The 25,717-nt window shown below is 39.4% G+C and overlaps 2 protein-coding genes across 3 annotated transcripts in view; one reads left to right on the top strand and one right to left on the bottom strand.

Annotated features, from left to right (window-relative positions):
* The window catches only part of LOC107688852 (INO80 complex subunit D-B-like), an 11,193-nt gene extending 9,216 nt beyond the window's left edge, over positions 1–1,977 (top strand). For both annotated transcript variants that reach the window (XM_016486663.1, XM_016486661.1), the window contains exon 10: positions 310–1,977. In XM_016486663.1, the coding sequence (XP_016342149.1) occupies positions 310–1,043 (734 nt within the window). In that variant the 3' untranslated portion in view covers positions 1,044–1,977. The remainder of the gene's footprint in view (positions 1–309) is intronic.
* An 8,910-nt stretch (positions 1,978–10,887) lies between these two features.
* LOC107688851 (G protein-activated inward rectifier potassium channel 1-like) lies at positions 10,888–22,909 on the bottom strand. The gene is made up of 3 exons (XM_016486660.1): positions 21,964–22,909; positions 21,352–21,568; positions 10,888–12,879 (listed from the first exon to the last, which is right to left on the bottom strand). The coding sequence occupies exons 1-3, from the start codon at positions 22,639–22,641 to the stop codon at positions 12,155–12,157; spliced, it is 1,620 nt and encodes a 539-aa protein (XP_016342146.1). The 5' UTR covers positions 22,642–22,909; the 3' UTR covers positions 10,888–12,154.
* Between the last annotated feature and the right edge of the window lie 2,808 nt (positions 22,910–25,717).

Below are 25,717 nucleotides of genomic sequence, written 5' to 3'. Positions count from 1 at the left end.
ATATATAATTTTTTAACTACATGATTCAAATAAAGACTTGTTATTTGTCATTATTTTATGACTGCAGACAGAATAAATATGATCTCTCTTTCCGTGGGGCAGTAGAAAACACTGGCATAAAGTAAAAGTTTGATGATGGAATTTTAAGAATTGATATCTAATCAGAAAATTTCTATTTTTACCTAGCCTTATATAATATCTGTTTTCTATGTCTTTTTCTGGTAATTTCTATCTACTTTCTTTCCTTGCTTCGTTTGTCTGTTTACAGTCATTTGGTATTCTATAATTCATGCTTGTTTGTCATAACAGGCAAGAATAGTGAGCTGTTGCCCACCTCTGAGGAAGCCGAAGAATTGGTTCGCGTTCTGCAGGCCATGAGCTCATACCCAGAATCCCTTGCATGTCTAAGCGGAATGGCTGAGCTTGGGCCCGTAGAAGCTGTAGATTGTCGAAGCATGCCAGGGGGAGTCGTGGATCTACTGAGTGGACGGCTATCTGCTGAGACTCTCTCCAGCCTGGAGCTGGACCCCAGTCTGCTCCCCACCTCTGAAGATGCTTTCCCCCCATCACCTCCATCACCACAACCCCCTCTCACTCCTCCATCCTCTGTGGGGCATCTCCCAGACAGCACATACTCACAGAGACGGCCTCATCTCCTAGCGAAGATGGATAACTCCAAAGCAGATCTGAATGAACTGCCACTTGGACAGAACGAGGACATATCTCATGGCTCCTGGGGCGTTCTCGCCCTCCCCCTCAACGATTCCTCACAATTTCACAGCCTTATTGCCTCGGATGGCCTGCTGATGTCTACAGCCCTCTCAACGCCAATGACCCCCATGCCCTCGGCCCCCTGTCAGCCCAGTTCGGCCCTCTCCGCTTTGCCTCAGACTGTGCCCGTCACTCGCTCCACACCCGCATCCTCACCCTCGTCACCAACATCCCAAACCAAGCACCTTCTACCCCCACTGTTTAACCACTGTGGGATTCCAGACTTGCAGCCGCACCATAGTACACCGGCGCCACCTATGGACCAGGCCTGAACTGCAGGCAGAACTAATTTGCTACAGTAACAGTGTTCAGGGAACATGTTGCAGATGATTTCCCATAAACCCCCACCCCCAAATGTCAGGATCATTCTGTTCGTCTTCGCAGTCCTCTGCATCTTTTTCCCTCACAAAGAAAGAACATCAAGCAATAAATTTCCTTGTCGGCTTAAAATAGTTGCTTTTTTCGAAAAGCAAACATAGATGGATTTTAGCCATTAATATCACTTGTATCCTTAACTGCATATTTAATATATTTATAGAGTAGCAGTCTGCACAACTAGTTTTATTGAGTGAAAACGTGTGATAACTGGTGAAAATGTGGTTCTTGTTTAGAGGTAATGGGCAAGTTTGTCAGTGGCAAACACAAGGGGAAAGGTGTCATGGTTGTATCACTATTTTGTCCCGTGTGATGATTAAAAAGCATATTGTTTTGGCAGATGGTGTTTATGTGCTTTTAGTAGCCGTTAAACTATGGGGTCTTGCTCTAAGTGTAAGTGCCTGCCATAAAAGCTGTGTAACACCTTTATAATCAGTGTGTTGCAAATCAACAAAATACACATTGCATTGTCACTAAGTAAAAATCTGTAAATGCACAAAATTTCACTCTTGAAAACATGAAAAGTTGCATTTACTCCCTGTTTTTGACAAGTAATTACCTTCTCACGTTACCGTAAAGTTACTTGAGGGTGTTAAACTTCGATTCTGAATGTTCAGTGTGCTCCTGTGTAAGGCCTTTAGCTGAAGTGATAGCAGTTGTGGGAAATAAATGGTGTAAAGCTATAGTTATCTTGTTATGGCTTTTAAAGAGAGTAGTTTGATGCCTTTACCCCCATGTCATGCCAAGTCTACATGTGCATTTTCCCATTTATCTTCTTTGCAGATGCTTTCTTACCAAAGTGGCTTATAAGAAAGCCTCTTTTTATGTCCACATCAGAAAAAGAATTGATATCTAATCAGAAAATTTCTATTTTTACCTAGCCTTATATAATATCTGTTTTCTATGTCTTTTTCTGGTAATTTCTATCTTTCCTTGCTCCTTGCTTCGTTTGTCTGTTTACAGTCATTTGGTATTCTATAATTCATGCTTGTTTGTCGCAAGAATAGAGAATAGTGAGCTGTTGCCCACCTCTGAGGAAGCCGAAGAATTGGTTCGCGTTCTGCAGGCCATGAGCTCATACCCAGAATCCCTTGCATGTCTAAGCGGAATGGCTGAGCTTGGGCCCGTAGAAGCTGTAGATTGTCGAAGCATGCCAGGGGGAGTCGTGGATCTACTGAGTGGACGGCTATCTGCTGAGACTCTCTCCAGCCTGGAGCTGGACCCCAGTCTGCTCCCCACCTCTGAAGATGCTTTCCCCCCATCACCTCCATCACCACAACCCCCTCTCACTCCTCCATCCTCTGTGGGGCATCTCCCAGACAGCACATACTCACAGAGACGGCCTCATCTCCTAGCGAAGATGGATAACTCCAAAGCAGATCTGAATGAACTGCCACTTGGACAGAACGAGGACATATCTCATGGCTCCTGGGGCGTTCTCGCCCTCCCCCTCAACGATTCCTCACAATTTCACAGCCTTATTGCCTCGGATGGCCTGCTGATGTCTACAGCCCTCTCAACGCCAATGACCCCCATGCCCTCGGCCCCCTGTCAGCCCAGTTCGGCCCTCTCCGCTTTGCCTCAGACTGTGCCCGTCACTCGCTCCACACCCGCATCCTCACCCTCGTCACCAACATCCCAAACCAAGCACCTTCTACCCCCACTGTTTAACCACTGTGGGATTCCAGACTTGCAGCCGCACCATAGTACACCGGCGCCACCTATGGACCAGGCCTGAACTGCAGGCAGAACTAATTTGCTACAGTAACAGTGTTCAGGGAACATGTTGCAGATGATTTCCCATAAACCCCCACCCCCAAATGTCAGGATCATTCTGTTCGTCTTCGCAGTCCTCTGCATCTTTTTCCCTCACAAAGAAAGAACATCAAGCAATAAATTTCCTTGTCGGCTTAAAATAGTTGCTTTTTTCGAAAAGCAAACATAGATGGATTTTAGCCATTAATATCACTTGTATCCTTAACTGCATATTTAATATATTTATAGAGTAGCAGTCTGCACAACTAGTTTTATTGAGTGAAAACGTGTGATAACTGGTGAAAATGTGGTTCTTGTTTAGAGGTAATGGGCAAGTTTGTCAGTGGCAAACACAAGGGGAAAGGTGTCATGGTTGTATCACTATTTTGTCCCGTGTGATGATTAAAAAGCATATTGTTTTGGCAGATGGTGTTTATGTGCTTTTAGTAGCCGTTAAACTATGGGGTCTTGCTCTAAGTGTAAGTGCCTGCCATAAAAGCTGTGTAACACCTTTATAATCAGTGTGCTGCAAATCAACAAAATACACATTGCATTGTCACTGGGTAAAAACCTGTAAATGCACAAAATGTCACTCTTGAAAACATAAAAAGTGGCATTTACTCCCTGTTTTCGACAAGTAAGTACCTTCTCACATTACAGTAAAGTTACTTGAGGGTGTTAAACTTCAATTCTGAGTTTTCGATGTGCTCCTGTGTAAGGCCTGAAGCTGAAGTGATAGCAGTTGTGGGAAATAAAATGGTGTAAAGTCAGTTATCTTGTTATGGCTTTTAAAGAGAGTAGTTTGATGCCTTTACCCCCATGTCATGCCAAGTCTACATGTGCATTTTCCCATTTATCTTCTTTGCAGATGCTTTCTTACCAAAGTGGCTTATAAGAAAGCCTCTTTTTATGTCCACATCAGAAAATATCTATATATCAGTATATCTAACTGGCCAATATAACGAAATCGTGTTTGGGCAGTTAAACTTTTAAAGAGAACAGTGACATATAACCTTAATTCGATATCTTTATAAAACGGAAAATTATATAAAACTGTGGTTTGGTAGACTTGCCGTTGTACCAGATAATGCTGCTTTTACCAACAACAGGCATACTGACAGATATCCTTGCACACCGAGGGTCGTCTCATATACTTTTTATACTTATTCACTGAATGTATCATGTCAACAAAAAAGTTTATTATAACCTATTAAAATGTTATGGTCCTCTTCTTTGTTCAAGGTATTTTTATGCATTGACATGTTTACTTTTGTTACTTAAGTGCTTGGATGTGGGCGTGCGTGTAGACAAGGTGTAAGAGAAATTCTATTTGTTTTATTTGAAATGTGTGAATTAAAACTGCTATGACCACGACTTTGTGTGGACTCATTATTTTCAATGTGCTGTCAACAGCAATTTGCAAGTTTTGTGTTGCAAAGAAGACACTGATAGCACTACAACACTGCAATATCTGTATTAAGTCATTCTGTGGGCAAACTAAAAAGTACCAGGGACAGAGATGAGTCATAACATATAGGACCTTTGGCCGGCTTTCTAAACAGATTGTAATTGCAAACTAGGAGCTGTTAAATTGTTGACTTCTACCTTGTCGACGAGAATATTACTTGGAAAAAACGGCAGAGGGCGCCAAAGGAATTATAATGTGATCCAGTCTTCTGCAGTGAGAATATTAGTGATAGATTCATCCCAGTGACTCGAATCTTTTGAATCCGTTAACCAAAAAGATTTGTCTGTTCTGTGCAGATTATTATTAAAGCAATAAGGCTTATTGCTTTTATAAACGGCTATTCCATATACGTAGTAAGGTTTCACAAAATAAAACATACATTATACCATTCAAAAGCTTGGAGTCAGTATAATTTTGTTTTTTAGGAAAGAAATTGTAGAAATTATGACTTTTATTTAACAAGGATGCTTTAAATTGATCAAAAGTGACATTTATGTTACAAACGATTTCTATTTCAGATAAATTCTGTTCTTCTGAACTTTCTATTCATCAAAGAAACCTGAAAAAAATCTTCCTTGTTTTCAACATAATAATAATAATAACAACTAGATAGTAAAGTTTGTAGACAAACTTTAAGTTGGCTTGAAAAAGCCTAGCTAGAAAGTTTGAAGTAGTTTTAAAAGCTTTAAGGTACCAGAGGCGCAGTGCTGTATCGTGAATAAATCACGGCTGATGGCTGAAGGGCGTTGTTAGGCTGCAACCCCTTCAGCCGCGATTTATTCACGATACAGCACTGCCTCTCCTACCTTATTCAGAAAATCGATTCAGTTTGATTCATTCGGGTAGTTCACTCAAGCAATCATTCGCAGCTTCTCACGCGTAACAAGAAAAAACAGACTACATAATCATAAAAGTACATCCAAAGGTATATTTAAAGTATATATGGGGACTCATTTTTGACCAACAGGGAGGCAATAGGCTGGAAACGCTCCTAGAACGATTCGTTCAAAACTACAGAGTCGTTCACGAACGAAACTCTGCTAGTGCAAATGGCAAATTGGAGTGAAATGGACGATTCTGTGTGATACAACAGAGAGCGAAATACCGAACGAGGGATTTTGTGTAGCCTATCTTCTCACCTCTCGAAATTAGTCTGCACATGTAACGTGAAACAAGCGTTTAAGGATGACGACGATACTGCTCATAATGACAGTGCTGATGCAAATCTATTTTCCTTCATCGCACCGCTAAGAGGGGTGCGAGGATGCTCCTCCGCGCGAGCCCGGGGCTCTGGAGTTACCTAGCAACGGCTCCCATACTGTACTCCCGCTCCAAGTGCCTGGCTGCCTCAACTCTGGCGCTGTTTCTATTTCTGTTGTAGCGTTGCAGTCGCCGTCTGCTAAAACATTCATAGCACAGTCCTCAGCATGTGGCTTGTGCGGTAATGTTTCAGTTAGAAGCACTACCCTACCCAACGCGCCGCAGAGTGATACTGACAAATGGCGCGTCAAATGATGGGTGACAGACCAGTTAATCATGGGCTGCCGTGTCGTCTCCAGGCAGGGACGCGCTGATTGAGTCTGATGTAATGGATGTTATTATGGCCAGTGACATGACAACTGCGACCTCGTGAACGGACGTCTTTCCCACATAACAATTGTTAAAGCAGGTGCAGAGAAAATGTGATACCGGCGGTTTCTCTCACGCTTTCGGTAAGGGGAACAAGCAGAGCTGAAGAGGGAGGGAGAGGATCGAGAGACTGTCAGAGGGAAATGACAGTTGCATAAACTGTCACAGTGATGAGATCTTTTCATTATGGCTCCAGATACGCAGGGCTGCCGTTAGGCCGTGACAAGGTTTAACGCCCCCATGATTCCCATAGACTGTATGATGATTCCACATGAACAGCTTCTACAAGCGCAAGTATCAAAGTGGTCCAGTGCACAATGGTGCATCGAGGTAAACTGGTGGAGCGAACACGTTGGTCCAGTGCACAATGGTGCATCGAGGTAAACTGGTGGAGCGAATACGTTTGTGACCCTGGACCACAAAACCAGTCTTAAGTCGCTGGGGTATATTTTGTAGCAATAGCCAACAATACATTGCATGGGTCAAAATGATAGATTTTTCTTTTATGCCAAAAATCATTAGGATATTAAGTAAAGATCATGTTCCATTAAGATATTTTGTAAATTTCCTACTGTAAATATATCAAAACTTAATTTTTGATTAGCAATAAGGACTTCTTTTGGATAACTTTAAAGGGGTCATATGATGCGATTTCAATTTTTCCTTTCTCTTTGGAGTGTTACAAGCTCTTGGTGCATAAAGAAGATCTGTAAAGTTGCAAAGACTAAAGTCTCAAATCCAAAGAGATATTCTTTATAAAAGTTAAAGAGTCAGCCACACCTACCTAAAACGGCTCGTTCTAACACGGCCCCACATGTCTACATCAATGTGGGAAGATTTGCATAACGCCGCCCAAATGTTCAGCAAAAATAGAAGGCATAACTTTTATTCTCGCTGTTGCCGCCGCTGCCAGAGCAGCTGGACTGAGTCTTGTCCTGCTGGGAGACGGCATCACAGTATGTTAAGGGGCGTAACATTTCTGTCACACGCTTGAGGCATTCGGCCAATCACAACACACTGGATAGCTGGCCAATCAGAGCACACCTCGCTTTTTTAGAACGATGAGCTTTGTAAAAATCGACGCGTTTCAGAAAGGCGGGGCATAGAGGAGAAACAATAATGTACATTATATGGAAAATAATGCGTTTTTTTAACCTTAAACCGCATAAACACATTGCATTACACCAAATACACAACATAATGTTCTTTTTAGCAGCGTCATATGACCCCTTTAAAGGCGATTTTCTCAATATTTTGATTTTTTTGCACCCTCAGATTCCAGATATTCAAATAGTTGTATCTCAACCAAATATTGTCCTATCCTAACAAACCATACATCAACGGAAAGCTTATTTATTCAGCTTTCAGGTTATGTATAAATCTCAATTTTGAAAAATTGACACATTTGGTGACTGGTTTTGTGGTCCAGGGTCACATTTCACAATGCCTCAGAAAATGGATCGTCCTTTACACCCACACGGTTCTTTCAGTCCAATAACCAAATAGTTTTTTTGCTGTTCATCAACCTCTTCGTTGCTGTTGTTATAGCCTACGTGTGGGCTCAAGTTTTGTGTGTAACTTGGTAATATTTTGATTAGACCTATTTTAGAAAACCGAGACCTGTAATATTTTTAATACATTTAAAGGGATAGTCCACCTGTCACGTTCCAAACCTGTATGACTTCTTTTCTTCTGTTGAACATAAAAGAAGATATTCTGAAGAATTTTGGTAAGCAAACAGTTTCGGTACCCACCACTGATCTATAATAGAGAATTATATATATAGATCAGTGGTACCCACTGACTTCCATTAGGCTATGGACAAAACAATACAATTAAAGTTGTTGAGAACTAATAGGCTACTGTTTGGTTGCCAGCGTTATTCAAAATATCTTCTTTTGATATTAATTGCTTAAAATATGTGAGTGTTATGGATTACTGCAAATTGTGTCTAGTACACCAATGTGAACATGGGTATTTTGTGTATTTTGAGGAACTATTGATCTATTTACAGCTATAGGATCTGATTGCAAAATAATTGATTCTTTGATTCTGACATGAATTCAATTGAGGCTTGACTCCCAAGGTTCAGACTCTGCAGAAGATTTATTCTCAACACCATCACTAATGGTATGGAAGCCCGTTTCCGCCACTGAATAAAAAATAAAAAAAGGTTATAGCGACTTTTTATCTCACAATTCAGACTTTTTTTTCCACAGAATTGGTCTCCGGCATGGGAGGCGGACGCACTAACAAGGAGGCTAAAGCCTCTAGCGTCAGTCGCTAGTGTGTCTCTTGAGATCAGGGGAGTGAGGTCTACCTGCACAGCACTTACTCGCTGGCCTCCATTACACACACATGTGCTGCACCTTGTTTGCAAGCAGAGGAATGCACACACATGCGTCATGGTACTGTCCTGAACGTGCGCTGAAGACTGACATGGAAGAGAAGAAATAGGTTAAATAAACTTGTTATTTTTGTTTTCTTTGCGCACAAAAAGTATTCTCATAGCTTCATAAAATAATGGTTGAACCACTTATGTCACATGGACTATTTTAATGATGTGCTTACTACCATTGTGGGCGTTGAACTTGGTAATTTCATTGCTGTCTATGCAGGGTCAGACAGCTCTCGGATTTCATCAGAAATATCTTAATTTGTCTTCCGAAGATGAACGAAGATCTTATGGGTTATGAATGACATGTGGGTGAGTAATTATTGACCGCATTTTCATTTTTGGGTGAACTGTCCCTTTAAAGATTCTTTGTGGAATCATATAGCTGCCAAGCTGAAATCATGCCTTCATGAACAAACTCTTTTTAATTTTTATTTTCTTCTGTAATTTTATCAATGTCAGTTCAAGTTTTGTAGTATTTGTAGTGACACTACTGCCTAAAATTGCTTAAAACATTGGTAATGATAATTTATCTGTCACACATAGAATTTTATTTTTGCTCAAGATTAAAAAATAATCATCTTCATTGATTCCAAACCCTGGCAGCACTAGATCTATTAGCTATGTAATCTTTTATCAGTCTTTTTATTGAATATTTTCTTTAAAAAGGCATGTCTTTATATCTAATCATCCCTTTTCTATACTACTACAGAACAATCAAGGGTTAAATTGAATGGATGATCTGCCACAAACTGTCTGAAGTGCATAACCCGGATACAAGAAGCTGGTAAGTGGCACACTTCCTCTGAAACGCACCTCAGAACAGACAGCACGTTGTCCCTGTCCCTGCAGGGAACATCCACACGAATAGAGCGTTCTGTTCCGACAATCTGATGGTGCCCTCATGTCCATTTAGCCCTTAAGCCATTATATATCTGTGGCAAATGCCATCCTGTGCCAACCTCAAGAGTTACACAAGGAACGTGGCCCTGGAGGACCCTTTTTGCCCTATATAAATTAAGTCGCTATTGAACTGGAAAGATTAAAGATGTATGCAAACCAGTAAACGCGAACAGTTGACCCAGACGTCTGGAGATTCGAACCACCTTTAAAACAGCAAAGATTGGATCGGGAGGTTGTTAACAAAGGATTTGCCTTTGTTTATCTATAATTAATGAGTAAGAGCCTTTCTCCATCAAAGTAGTTCATTTTAAATGAGAGTGATTAAATTTTTACTATCGGAGAGCAGAAACAATTTAGGAACTCATTAATGGTTATTTGAAAGTACATTAATTTAGCTAATCTCATATAGGATGGGATTAGATCACTAAGTATGGAATTGATGAAATGAAATAAGGAGCATTTGACATCAGGCTGCAGGGGAAAATAAATTAAAAGGGATGGCCGGTTCCGAGAGCTCTCTGAAGAGATAAGCAGGTCACAGTAATAATGCTCTTTAAGCAGAGCAGGTTGACCTTCACAAACCCCTTCTTTTCATCTGAATCTGACATTTAGTGAAAAGATAATATTCTCTCTGAATTTCACCAGCTCCCTTTCAAACACACACAGACACACACGATTTTATAATTAGCTTCCTTCTGATAGAAGTTCAGGATATTGGTCCCCTGTGGAGAGGTAATATGTTAATGTTTCTTAGGGAAGTCGTATCGAGGAATTCATTTACAGTTTTTCTCGATTGCTAACACACTATAACTGATTCATTTGGCCCAATTTTCCAAACCATTCATACAGTTCTCGAAACAAAGACACGTTTCTCAAAACTTTTAACACATTTCACCTGTTTGCACACACGTTCCAATTTGCTCAGTGTTTTCTGCAAAACTCTACACAAAAACACCATCATCACGATTTCATTTTGTTCTGAAAGGCAAAGCAATAATCTGTATTAGATGCAAGCTGACTTTTACAGTTATGACTCGGGAAATGCTTTACGGTACTATGTTTTGCATAGCCACTGGGGTACATGGAAAGGACAAACCTGCCCATTTGTTACAGAAAAAAGCTTTATTATTCAACCTAAGCGTTATAAATAATAAATCATGATAAATAAATGAAAGCTCACGTGACCTTTTACTAGGCAGACATGGAGTTGGTTTTTCAAAATTCAGTTGAACAGCTATTTAGCATGTGGTAAAGCTTTCTGTTATTACAAACCACAATGATGATTAAAAAGCAGGCAAACATTTTTTTTTCTAAATTTAGGAAAATTTCTCTGCACAGAAAAGGGATGCTCTTTCATTGAAATAGAACAGAATTCTCCGGGCATTTGAAGCAATCTAACACCTCCAAAGAGCAGCATCGGGCAGCAGGCTGCCAGTCATTCACACAGCTGGGTCAAACCAGATCAAACTGCTTTATTTGTGGGGAAGACCTCTGCCAATACCAATGAGCTTATATGCGTCGAACATGGGCAAGTCCACCCATAGCTTTGATTCATTTTTGACTTATTTTGTGATGATGGATCAGGTGGAGGTTTATCCTTCAGTAGATTCCTTTTATAATAGACTTGTTACACATCACAACACATTTATTACAGTATTATAAACCACTCCAACTGCCATTCTAATATTCGTCAGAAGTAGAATAGAATGTATTGAGAGAAACACAATTAGAAAACTGTAAAACCATTGAACGGTAACATAACATAAGGTACGAGATTTTTTCAGTCAAAAGTTCCACTGCAATTTATAATCTTATTGCTTCGTTTTTCAAACACAGGAGTTAAACAAAGCCATAACAGTGTCGACAAGGTCTTATCTATAAAGAATATTAAAACAGATATACACATCCATTGTGCTATCTTCTGTCTGGGTTTACCCCCACTTTATCCATTGTATCCATTGTACCCATTGCAATGCTCAAGTCATTCAGGTCAGGAAAATATTTGAACATTTCAACTAAGTTTAAACTTCTAAACGGAGAACAGCAGGAAACAATCACTGACAAAACATCATATATAAAGTTAGAGCCAAATGTGAAATACCGTGAGAAAAACATATTCTGCCACAAATAGCTCATAAAAGCTTTAAAAAGTGTCAAGATTTTTAAAAGCTTTCCAGACTAGTCGTCTGCGATGGTTGGTATTTTACATTTGGCTCCTTATATTTAAGGCTTATTCTTTGACGCGAGATAATCCGGCTTGATTATGAAATGATAGATCATGCAATAGATTAAAAAAAACAAGAACAAAACCTGAGTCGGTTCATCCAAAAATTTGTTACATTTCCATAAATGCACAGTGCCCATTTCTTGAAGTCTAAAGACCACAGTAACTAATCTCTCAATGTGTTACTGTGTACCACAATAACTGATCCACTGATGAAAAAAACAAAACAAAAACAAATGGCTAACTCAGGTTATAGCCATTGGCTTCTTTAGAAACATTAGTTACCATGGATTATCAGTGAACACTGACATTGCATTCTGATAATTAGATTGATATTCTATTTTAAGATATACATAATATAGGCAAGCCCTCAAAACAAGTTATTAGGCTAATATAAAAGAGATATACTGAATAGTCGTTAAATAGTGTTGAGTATTGTTATATTATCTGCAATTAGATGTTGAAAATGAATTCTCCTTTCATGCTGTTTGTGGTAAAACATGCCAGATTGTGCAGAGGATTAGCATTAATCTAATATTTTATCCATATATAAATTGCTATAAGTATAGATTGTCCCTTTTACTTAATTTCAATTTCAGAGGAGGTAAATGGGCAAAACGTGTATGCATAGAGTTCATTTTAAACTCAAGCCTGTGAACCTCTCCGAATTAATTTTTCTCAGTTTGGGAGGCAGATGACCATCCATTCGTCCTCCGATTCCGACTCCACCCACCCCGACCCCTCCAGCCAACCTTTGCAGTTTCGGGGGCAGATCTGTCACCGATTGGCTGATGGGTTCAGCCCCGCCCACCAAGCCCAGCTTGGGAGCCAGTCTGTCCTCATTGGGGCTCAGCCCAGCACTGATTGGCTGAAGCCTCTCTTCTGCCACGCCCGGAGCCGAGCTGATTCGCTGGAGTTTGACGGGCAGGTCACCCAGGTTGTAGGTGATCTCCGAACTCATGCGCAGAAGCTTGCGGGGCATTCCATCCCGGATGGGGGCCTCCCGTCCCGTAAGCTTCTGAAGTTTGGCAGGCAGTTTGGTAGTTGGCATGGGGGTTGCTATATTGATGGAGCCAGTTTCTGCATCGCTCTGAAGTTCCAGACCTTCAAGAGTGCCGCTGCCCTCCGTCACCCCACCTGCACTGTGGCACAGAGAGGGCGCCGTCAGAGGCGAGGACAGGAGCAAACTCTCCTCTTGTTCTTTAACGCTGTGCGGAGGTGTGGGAACCTCAAAAGTGCCATGAAACTGCGAATAGTCGACCTTGAAGAAACCCTCCTCCAGAGAAATTACTGGGAAGAATCGGTGACCCCACAAAACCTCGTCCTCCGTGTACGAAGTACGAGCCTGGCATGTCATACCTAGGATAATACAAGAAACAAATGAATGTAATGAATGAAACAAAGTGCGAGCGAAGGCGACGGTGCGGCTTATTAATAAGAATCAATCTACATCAAGTTCTGTGCAACAACAAATCTGTTTCAGGAGTGTACTGTGCAACAATGGTTCGGTGACTAAAACTAATAGATGCATTACTGACAGGGTGTGCGCACACACACACACACACACACACACACACACGAGCGCATTTACTGTTGAGCAACACCCATGGGAACGTCTGTTCACGGTCCATTTGGTTGCATGAAAACAAGAGCTTTATCTGAGGGAAATTCATTAAATCTGTGTATCACCCACACCAGCGAACATCCCTCCTTAATTAAAGCGTGCAAAGCCTTCACTATAAAGAGCTCATTTTATGAACCCCCTAACAAGCGAACGGATTTGCAACACGGCGTTCTACATCAGTCAATAGCAAGGAATCTAAGATAAGACAATTGCCAACTGAAAAGCAAGAGTACTCTTGATGACACAAGAAGGGTGCATTTTTCTTCCATCTGCAATTGCAAAGACAGTCCCTTAAAAAACCAGCATCCGTATCTCCATGTCTCCATGCAGGAGTGTGGCTCTTTGTCTACCTCTGTGCCTCAGTGCAGTAGGGGTCAGAGGAGAGGAGATTTGAGATGTTTGCAGGAGAGATACTGCTGAGGACTTTGTTCTATACAGGGATTTGAGCAGCTGGATGAAGGTGTTTAGAAAGCGTTGGGACCGCTGTGCCGTTCTCCTGACAGAAGGAAGCAGACGCGGTCTAAAAAGAGACGGTTGCCGAGTGCACATTATAATAAACCTCAGACCTAAATATAAAAACCCAGCAAGACAAAACATACATTATACATTTTTGAAACTCAAGATCGTTCTTTTTTTCTCACGTCGCCGCCTACGACCATCGCACTCCTACACACTCTCACACACACACACAAACACAGGCACGGTTATCCTCCCTTACTACAGTAAAAAAATCCCTGCTTTCTGAGCTGACAAATCCTGGGCTTAGCAGTATAACATAATATTATTCATCTTATGAAATATTTAACAGGCTTTCAGCTGTTTGCTGGGAGAGGGGAAGGTAAGGTCTCTGCCGGAGTTGAAATCCGGTCTGGCTCGCCACGATTTCGGCTTACATAATCATTCCATATTCTTCCATTACGACAAATTCCATTTCTGCGTTTGGGAGGAACGTTTGCGCAACATTAGCTTCCACCAGAAAAAAAAAAAATGGTACCGCTACACTCCAACATCTGACAGTTATGAGAACAATTTATATTTCCAAGAGGGATAATCTGTTTCTATGGTGACCGTCATCAAGTGTTCGGTTCCATTGCCACAGAGGTGCTCTGCCTGACCTGTTTCTGTCATCTATGTCTTTCTCTCTTTCACTCGCTCCCTCTCCGTCATTTTCCCCTACTCGCTCCACATTCCCTCCTGTCCATTTTAGTGTCTCTTCCTAACACACCTATAGCACTAACCATCATTATCATCACGACTCCCTCTCGGTCCCTATCTCACACTCTCCCTTTCTCTCTTGTTGTCTCTCTCTCTGTGGTGTGAGATAACAGTAAACTCTACTATCGGGCTGCTCTGAATGGTAATTGACCATGCAGCTGGGCCCAATTCTCTGTTTCTCACTGACACACAGTGTGTGGTCCTGAGGGGATGAAGCAGTGCCTCCCTTTTGATTTGCTGAGGCCCCTTGGGATGGTTGCGCCGAGCTGCCCTGTTTACTCGCACTGCTGAAAGCACAAGAAATAAAACTGGAATTCTCAAACCACAGGCCAAGAACTAAAAATAAAAAGTCAATGAATAATGCCAATACATTTTTCCTCCAAGCATAAATGGTTAATATTCAGTGCTACTCAGTATGTACTAAGACAACTCAATCTGTCTCAGCATTATTTGAGACACTGTTATAGTTTTTTAAATAGTTTGAATTATTTTTTATTTTTTTATATGATTCCTTTTCATTTTAATTTTAGTTAACGTTTTGGTAAATTTGTTATGTGTTTTTGTAATTTGTATTAGTTTTTTTAAAGTATGTCTTTATAGTTTTAATTCCATTTTTTTTGGTTTTAGTTATTTTAGTACATAAAGTTAAAGGGGTCATATGATGCGATTTCAATTTTTCCTTTCTCTTTGTAGTGTTACAAGCTCTTGGTGCATAAAGAAGATCTGTAAAGTTGCAAAGACTAAAGTCTCAAATCCAAAGAGATATTCTTTATAAAAGTTAAGTCAACCACGCCTACCTAAAACAGTTCGTTCCAACACGCCCCCACATGTCTACGTCACAATTTGGGAAGATTTGCATAACACCGCCCAAATGTTCACGCAAAAAAAGAAGGCGTAATTTTTATTCTCGCTGTAGTATTGTTGTTGCCGCCGCCGCTATGTCGTGAAGGCACTGTGTGTTTCCTTGTGAAAGCGTATGTCCCCACTGGATGCAACAAATGCCTCGTTTATAATGGGTTTAAATGTTTTTGTCTCATCGCTCCGGCCAGACAGGGCATCACAATATGTTAAGGGGCGTAACATTTCCGTCACACACTTGAGGTATTCGGCCAATCACAACGCTCTGGATAGCTGGCCAATCAGAGCACACCTCGCTTTTCAGACCGATGAGCTTTGTAAAAATCGACGCGTTTCAGAAAGGCGGGGCATAGAGGAGAAACAATAATGTACAGTATGTGGAAAATAATGTGTTTTTTGAACCTTAAACCGCATAAACACATTTCATTACACCAAATACACAAAATAATGTTCTTTTTAGCAGCATCATATGACCCCTTTAAACTAAATGAAAATGAGTTTCTTGGGCAGTTAGCTGAAATAAACGTTTTTTTTTTTATTTAAATAGTTGATCCAGAGTTTTTTTTTTTTTAATATTTAATTTTATTTCAGTGAATGTATATTTTATTTGAAGGAATAAGATTTAAATAACTATAATAATCCTAATTTGGCCATTTTACAGCAGGCAGGTGTCAGGCTGGTCTAACCACCATGTTATTATTTTGACCAGGACAATTTATTGACAATAACTGCCTTATCAGAGATCTGAACAAATGTGACAAAAAACAGTCACAGATGCTACAATCATTCAATAAATAATACTCTAAAAAAGGCACATATTTCAGATGTTTTATCTTATTTACATCATATTTAAAAGTACAACTGCTCTGTCACACCAAGGCTTGCAGGGAAGTGTACAGACCTCATTTAATCAAAACTGTTTGACACCACAATCTTTAGCATCAGGGCAAATCTGAGACATGCTCTTTAGTCAAAACACATCGAAACAATCTAGAATGTAATCTCGTTACATTTTTATTTTTTGGTGTAGATATGTTGGAAAAGTAGTTTGAGGAAAAGCCATGAAGTTTGAAATTGAAAATGGGAGAAAGAACACTTTAAGATATAATTTGCATGACGAGGAACAGGGATTGGAAGCTCTCCACACTGCAAAAAAATCATATAATTTTTTTTTTTGACCAAAAATATCCAAATGCCCTTAAAACAAAGATTTATTTGAGAATTAAAATTTGTGTAAGGTATTCCGACTTCAGGGAATGTATTTTGAATATATTTTACTTAGATAAATAACCCTGATCTATAAGTGATATTTTAACAAATGAGTTTTTGACGAGACTTTTTCCAAGCAGTGACAGTTATTCTGACAGAACATTCTTGATTTAGGAAATTTGTAAAAATGGGCCAGTTGCTTTAGAAACATACTCTTCACATAATGCCACTCTTGAAACAAGCATACTTATAAAAAAAAAATCGTAAAGCCAAGATTTAAAAAATGCTAATGGGGTGAATAAATGACTTGTTGAGAATTCTTGAAACTATGTAGCCACTAAAACAATTAATGGATCATAACAATTAAACACTTGATAGAAATACTTAAAATTAGGTGAAATGCAGTCTTATGTTGTGGCCTTGTATCACATTACAAATCTAGTTTTACAGTCTTAAGAAAAAAATTACTTGAAACTAACATAAATCTAGCCATAAGAAATATTAATGGATTTTGAATATTAAGCAATTTTAGTGAAGACTGCATTAAATTAGAGTGTTTGTTCTTCAATCGTTTGTAGTTTGCATATTCAGATGTAATAACCTTGAGATTATATTATCTTGAAAAAAGAAACAAAAGCACTTGCACTTTTGTCTGACCCTTGACATTTTTTGTTCTTTTAATCTAAAACCAATTATATTATATTTACTAATTCAACCTAAATGCATTTAAGAGACATATTTTATCAGTAGACATCAAACGTTTGACCTCAGCGTTATTAACAGTATGTATTAACCAGCTGAGCTGCAGAAATGCTGGTAATAACATGGTGAATTAACACATTCTGTTTTTGCTTAGTATCAGGAATATATTTGCTATATTTAAGAGACGCATTTTTGCAGTGTAATGTGAAAAGCTGTAAATAATTTGACAGATGTGAATGTTGGCACAGCTGTCATGTTTATCTCTGAGGGCAATAGATGGCTCTGGGCTGTTCCTCTGAGACTCCTTGGCCTTGAAGCCACTTCCTCTCTGCTTGAAGGGAATTAATGTGTTAATGTCTAAATCTTCCTCCTGCCACATTGAGAGAATTATATAGAGAAGACTGGGATTATTTGTCACACTTGTTACTCTAGAGTCTGTTTCTGTATAGGAACACACACCTTACATTTTCAGCTACAAAAAAAGCTATTTCCACCGTGATTATCCAGGAAGAAAGATATAGTTCACTGAACATACCTTTAGTGACAACATGCTCTAATAACAGTGCTGGGGTACAACAATGTGTAAAAATTGTACCTTCTGTAGGTCTATAACAGCTTGTCGTTGAGGGAGTATGCTCGAAGGCTTTGTATCCCTAAAATGTTCATTGTAGTAACGTAATCGCATATTTTACTACTCATATGCAGCTTTTAGGGGTAGATAAGTTACAAAGTTGTCCTTTTAAGGGTACTGCATCAGTGACAAGCTGTTGTAGCCTACCTCTTAAGATACAATTTTTGTAAATTTTTTCTGACAGTGTGGGTTATCATCGCAATTTGTTCCTGCCATTTAAAAGCCTATCACTGTCTATTTAATGGCTCTTCAGCTAAATTTAAAAAGTACAAAAATTCGTGAAACATCAAAAATATAAAAGGTAACACCATTCAAACTATCAAGCCATTGTTTTTGTCCTTTTACAGAAATGCAGCTATTACAAAAATGTGAAATATTGTAATTTTAGTTTGAAAGGCAGAAATCACAAAAAATGACTCCAATTTAAAGGAATAGTTCACCCAAAAATGATTTCCCAAATAAATGTACTAACTATCAGGCCATCCAAAATGTACATTGTTTTGTTTCTTCATCAATTTCTTCAACAGATTTGGAGAATAAACTGATGAATAAATTGATAAATTTTTTTCTTCATCGGAACAGATATGGAGCAATTTAGCATTACATCACTTGTGCACCAATGGATACTCTGCAGTGAATGGGTGCCGTCAGAATGAGGGTCCAAACAGATGATAAAAACACCACAATAATCCACAAGTAATCCACACAACACCAATCCATCAATTATTACCTTGTGAAGTGAAAAGCTGTGTGTTTGTAAAAAACAAATCAATCTGAGATGTTTTAACTTTAAACCATTACTTTTGGCCAAAACACGATTCCATTATCCATAATAATGCTTACTCCAGTAAAAAAACCCACTGTATTCTCACAAAATCCACCAACATATTTGTTTAGAACTGTTTTCACTTATAAACAGTGCTCAATCTGTGCATATTTCTCTTCTGATTCAGACAAGAAAATCTCACTGGAGAAAGCAATATTATGAATAGAGCACTTGCAGCTTTTCACGTCACAAGATGGTAATTGATGGACTAGAGCAGTGGTCGCCAACCAGTCGATCGCGATGGTAGATAGATCTAGACTGGTAGATCTTTATCACTGTCCCAGTAGATCCCGAAAATAACAGTAAAATAAGTACAAAAATGCATTAAATTTCTGGGGTTATATTAATGCATCACTGAAGGGAACTGTCTTCAGAAAAGTTTCGATGGCAATGGCATTTTCTTCTCCTCCGTATAAAGCGCGGCTCTGCTTTGTTTACAGCGGTAACCAAGGATACTATACATATTTATATATTTTGCTATTGTATTATGGAGTGACACTTTAATAAACTTTTCTATACCCCTCTGATTATATAATGGTAAATATTACAATATCATAGCACAACAACAGTGATCAGCAATAATGATAAGCCTAATACTCACAATAAAAATAATAAGGTCATATAGATCATAACACAGTCTCAGAGGTAAGAAGTGGATTATCCTTCACCTGAATTGTTTGTCTTTTCATCCTGAAATGCGAGGCAAATGTTGGATCACAATAATTAGGAACCACAGTTTCCACAAATCCCTTCATTTGATTGGGATGTTCTGTTTTATTCTGGAGGGCAAGGGCAGTGACTGTACCATCGAGCGTATTTTGCAGTATAAAACACGTATTTATACCGATTTCACAGCCCTGTTGTTTTTGTTTCGTGCAGATGTTTTATGTAGCAAATAAATAAATAACACCTAAAGTCAGACCATTCTTTTTTTGTTTTAAATCCTAAAATTAATCTAAATCAAATAAAAAACAATTGCCCGTGCAGATCGTGATTAAAATGCAGTGGTTGCCTCTAATTTCAAACAGCTAGATATTTTTGTTTGAAGCCAGTTTGTTTGTTATAAAGCAAATAGCCAATAAATAAATTTGCTTAAATATCAGTATCAGAATCAGCCAATTTGCTAGTTAAAAAAAAGAAAGAAAGAAAGAAAAAAAATCTGAATTCTGAATCAGCTATGATCGGAGCATCACTAATTAAAATACCAAGTAAAAGACCTCAAATTTGAAGTACAATCTGGGATGTCTTTTTCTATCAATTCTTCAATAGGTAGATCTTGTCTTTCATAAAGGCCGAGTTCAGGGATCTTGGGCCTAAAAAGGTTGGTGACCACTGAACTAGAGTCATGTGGATTACTGAATGAGAGTATTGTGGATACTCTCATTCTGACGGCACCCATTCACTACAGAGGATCTATTAGTGAGCAAGTGATGTAATGCTAAATTTCTCCATATCTGTTCCAATGAAGAAACAAATTCATCAATTTATCAAAGCAACATACAAAAACAATTAGCTTGCTGAGATGTAGCCCTTGTGACAACTAGCCCCGGTATCCGCTATGTGAAATATGAGCTTTCATATACAGAGACGTGTCCAAACAAAGACTTTAATCCTGAAGATAAGAACTGAAGGACACAAGAACACTCACACACATACACACATGCAGAACGTATTTGTGCTGTATTCTCACATGCACACGTCATAAACCTAGCCATAATTACAGGACATAGCCTAATTAAAAATGTCTAATGAATTATTTGATAAGTAGTGATTAGTATTTGATTTGTGAGGCTGATAAACACAAGTTTCGTCTCCATACTTCATACAGCCGGTGAGACTTTACTGTATGGAGACCGCTTAAGAAGGGGCTGATTTAGTTGCTATGGAAACTGATTCACAATGGGGAGAACAGAGTGCTGACTAAGTACATAATTCTGCTTTTTTTCTTTTCTTTTTTTTACCCACAAATCCCTTCACTTTCTGTAGGCGGAATATTCAGATGTGCCATCAATAAAGAAGACCGGACGGCATATATGATTTTCTTGATTATGTTAATTAAATCAAACCATGGAAGCATATTCAGTCTAATTGAATATGTACATATACAACATGTGTGCTGCAGAGATTTTCCGCTGTTGCTTGTTCGAATGCTGTTTCTTACTGTAAGTGCGTGCTGTCTTGTATATGTATGGCTCGATGTGTTTGACGCTGCAGGCTGAGAAAGTAAAGGTGAGCTGTGATTTGATTGACAGGTAGCTTAATCTCTAAGCATGCCAGACTACGGAACCATGAGGCAGAGAGCAAAATGAAAGACTAACTTTGTATATCATCTCTTACATAACACGTCTCTCTCTCTCTCTTTTTCCATCTTTGCTGCAGTAGACACCGACATTCATTCTTTTATATCATAAAAACCCGATTTGCACCAGCAAACTTGCTTCTGCACACACACTGAACCTCACATCTGTAGCACATCACCCAAACACCTTAACCCTGTGCACATATTCTACTATTGCGCAAAAAAAAATAAAACACACACATAAGAAAAACATTAAACTTGGCTGCATGCATTTGTAAATAATGTGTATGATTCAGTCAAAAGAAACATTTGTGTCATTTTTTTTTTTCTATTTCTCAAAATTTTTTGCACGTATTAAAGATGTATAGTGTGGAAATGTTCTGTAAACATTCAGTGAATCAAATGTCAGCATTCAGATACAGGTTTCTGTCAATTTTTTGACATCTGAGCATATTATTAAAACTCACCGGTGGTCTCCACGATCCCTTCTAAGATAACCACAATCTCAAATTGCTCTGTTTGCATGGACCTGAGCGAGAGGTCGTAAAATGGGCTCTTGGAGTCAATCACATGGCAGATCGTCAGAGGGGACACTAAGAAAAGCTGGTCGGCTCCAGTACTGAAACCAACGTCCAGCTCAAGTTGATCCAGAGGCAAAAACTCACCTTCAGGAGTCTGGCGGGACTGCAGGGAAAGATAAAGAGAACTACTTAGGACAAAACAGGGAGATGATGGAGTGTGAGCAAGAGAGAAAGACTGGGTCTAATGCGTGATCCAAAAAGGACTGTTGCATCCAAGTCGCATAGAGCGGATCAATAGCCTACTTTGTCCACTGTAGGTGAACAAATCAAATTACAGGTCTTTCTCATTTGTCTCAGCTTGAGGTAATGCTTGTGTTAGGTTAAAGAATGAACCTTAGCTTGAACCCTTCAAATATTTAGTGATATGCATTTCTTCTATATTCACACGTTTAGATTGAAATTCATTGATGCATATTTCTAACCTGCACATAACGTGTCATATGTTCCCTTTTCTTTTTCTCTTTCTCTCTTTTTAATGGGTTCCAGTCGTATACTCACTTTGAGTAGTTTGCAGCGTATTTGCGCGGAGACCATATGGCTGTTCCGCAGGTTGCCCACTCGGAACATCAGGGTCAGCTTGCCGTCACGCATGGAAATAGCTGCGTGCTCGCTGAACATCAGCGTCTCTGCGCGTTTCTTCGGTTGGGACATCTTGATGAACATGCAACCGATCAGAAAAGCGTCCACTATAGAGCCTAGGATTGACTGGAAGAGGAAGAGAATGATGCCTTCCGGACACTTGTCTGTAATGTAGCGGTAACCGTATCCGATAGTGGCCTCAGTTTCGATGAAGAACAGAAAAGCGGAGGGAAAGTTGTGCACGTTGGCCACGCACGGTGTGTACTTGTCATCGTGGACCTGGTTCAGGTCTCCGCGTATAAAGGCAATGACCCACCACATAGAAGCCATGAAGAGCCACGCCACCGTGTAGGTAAGGATGAAGATGAATAGATTCCAGCGCCATTTGAGGTCCACAAGCGTGGTGAACAGGTCCGACAGGTACCGGCTGGTTTCTCCTCCCAGGTTCCCGTGCTGGACGTTACAGCGGCCGTTCTTGTCCACAAAGCGCTGACGTTTCTTTTTCTTCTCGGGGGCCGCCTGGTTGAACCCGCCGCCGCTAGACGAAGTGGTCACCACTTGATAATCGTCCCCAAATTTTTTCCGCAACGCTGACATCCTTCACGGTTAAAGTTGTTCCAGATATAGGCTGCGAGAATGCTTTGCGTGCTTGTTCCCGACAAACTGTTTTCGGTTTTCTTCACACTTCAGATACACCAGTCTCCCGCATTTCTGGGCGGATGATTCCAAAAAAGTTATTTTTAGGGCTTACCTCAGGAGTTTGTCAACAGCAGCGCGTTGGTCTTGGGATGGAGCGATGCAGATCTCCTTGTCTTCTCCAAATACGCATATCTAAAATAAGACTCACTCAGCCAAGACTGTAAAATGTGGAAAAAATTGATGCGAGTAATTTGTAATCTCAGATTGGCTTGGCGCAGTCTAGCACTTCTCCTCCTCCATCTTCATCCACTCCTGTTTCCCCAGGTGTATCGCACCAATTTGATAAGATGGTAGTTGGTAGACGCCCTAAGGATCCTGTCCAAGTTTTAACTCGCCGCCTCTGCTGATCCTCGCGGCTGGCAAGCTTTGTTATCTGATTCTGTTCGTCTTCTCACTGTTCTCGGTTCCTGCGCACTGCGCGCCTCCAGCTCTCAAACCCCATCTCCAGCCCCGACAAATAAGAGAAACTTCTCCGAGAGGGTGGTGGTGGAGATGGGAGGTGGGGGGAGGGATGACCACGTGTTCTTGTGTTGGATACATCTTTGTTGCTGCGTTTGTAATATGCTTCTCTGAACAGTGCTGCATATAACGTAATCTCTGCAAGATCTGTTTGTTTACAGGCAATATGCAGGATGCGAATTAGAGGGGGGTTGGGGGGGATCTGACCCCCCTAATTAAGGCTTATTAATTAATGTCCCCCAATGGAACTCAAAATATAAAGTTAAATATCAATTGAATCACAAGTTTCGAATTTGAATTAGCCTAGTAGTTAAAAAACATGCTTTCAAACACAATTTGCATTGGCGTGAGGAAAAAAAACCATAGCAACAGCAGCTGCTGGAGCACTTTTGTATAATGACAAATTTACATATCACAAAAAAAGTGCTCTTTTTTTAGTCTAGTGGTGCCAGTTCGCGAGACGAACCTACAATCTTCAAAATAAAGGTTCCAAAAGGGGTTTTGGTTACACTTTATTTTAAGGTGTCCTTGTTACAGTGTAATTATACATTTAAGTACCGAGTAATATTAATTAACTACATGTATAGGGCTACTACATGGTTAGGGTTAGGATTATGGTTACTTGCATGTAATTATGCATAATATATTTTAATTATAATAGTAATTACATGTAACCGGTGTAACACCTTAAAATAAAGTGTTATGTTTTTTTTTTCTAAGCGATGCAATTGGGTTCCCCAATCCCCAAATAGCCAGTTCTTAAAATAACTATTTTCTTAGTTTGATTTCTATGTAGAACCTTTACAAAACATTAGGAACCTTTAAAGAACCTTTTGTGCAATGGAAAGGTTCTATGGATGTTAGGTTCTTTCTGGAACCACTGATGCCAATAAAGAACCTTTATTTTTAGAAGCAACTGCATCCAGAAATTATAACTACAATCAGATAATTCTAGAAACAAGACAATGCAAGAATAACAGTGTTAATTTGGGATTTGAAATTAATTTGAAAACATAAACAGACATATGCACATTAAATGAGCCGTCAGAGCAGGTAAAGTTGTTGTAAAGGTGTTACAAACATAGTTTTATGGTTGAATCTATTTTCTAATAATAACACAGTTTGAAGTAAGTGATCTTGCACCGATATTTCAGACAGAAATCTCTGTAAACAGTCCCACCCTGAAGGTCATCTAATATTTCGCACCAATGTACAATTTATCAGAAAATAATTCATGTCCAGCCTTTAATATATTTGGCCCTTTATGTGTCAAAATGATGGATGAAGAAGATACAGGTGATGCATATACTGTCACATCAGTGTCAGATAGAGCAGAGGGAACAAGCTTTCTTTAACAAAACACATTCTTCATTTGATAAAGCTTCTAAAGCAAACTGTTATGACCAGGGCTTATTTATGACCCAGCCATACATGTCATTTTCTGACATTATCTAAAAGAAAAACGCTCACTGTACTTCTCTCTGAAACCGTATTTGACAACTGTATGTCCTTTTCCAACTCTGAGATGTTCCATCTCTTCCCATTTCAAGCCAGGCGGGGTGCTGGAAGATAAGGACACAATTAGTGTCTTATTTTGGAGTCATGCAAATGACTCTCAGTCTATAATGGACTGACTCTGCTGCTCTTGAAGTGTCAGCACTATCCACAATGGAAGACTGTGACAGAACGTCATCAGCTGCACTATTAAAAATGGGGATGGGGTTTTCACAGTGAAGCCATACACTCTTAAATAAAGGTTCCAAAAGGGGGTTTTCACAGCAATGCCACAGAAGTACCATTTTGGGTTCTCCAAAGAACCTATTAACGAACATTATTTAGTAGAACCATTTTTTTTCTTAGCACGAAGAATATTTTCCAAATCTAAAGGACCTTTTTCCACTATGAAGAACCTTTTGCATAATGGAAAATTTCAGTTAACCATCAAAGCCAATAAAGAACCTTTATATTAAGAGTGTAGAAGAACCATTTTTGGTTCTCCAAAGAACCTTTTAGTGAACAGTATTTCAAATAACCATTTTTTTCTTAGTGCGAAGGATATCTAAAAAATCTAAAGAACCTTTTTCCACAATGAAGAAATTTTGCGTAATGGAAAATTCTAGGGAACCCTCAAAGCCAATAAAGAACCTTTATTTTTAAAGTGCCCCTATTATGGGTAATGAAAGGTTCCTATTTTGGTTTTGGGAGTCCCCAACAACAGGTTGACATGCATGCAAGGTCAAAAAACACTTTCATTGTCTTATAATATGCATTTATTTTTACCTTACATGCTCAACGACTCCCAAACGATTCACTCAATCTGCGGTGATTGGTCCGATTGGTCTTATTTTAATTTCATCATGCCTGATAAAGCAGGTTTGTGAGTGCAGTGTTGCTTTGTGTACAGCGTTACCGGGGAAACCGCTATTTTTCATTTCAAAGAATGAATTTACATTTTCATTCAGACCAACCTGAAAAGACCAACAAGTGGGCGGGCAATATGCTAATGTTTCATGTT

This window comes from Sinocyclocheilus anshuiensis, unplaced genomic scaffold, assembly GCF_001515605.1.
Source record: "Sinocyclocheilus anshuiensis isolate Anshui unplaced genomic scaffold, SAMN03320099.WGS_v1.1 scaffold101, whole genome shotgun sequence".
In the NCBI taxonomy this organism is placed as follows: domain Eukaryota; kingdom Metazoa; phylum Chordata; class Actinopteri; order Cypriniformes; family Cyprinidae; genus Sinocyclocheilus; species Sinocyclocheilus anshuiensis.
The sequence above is the reverse complement of the archived record's forward strand: the minus strand, read 5'-3'. Positions and strand labels throughout refer to the sequence as shown.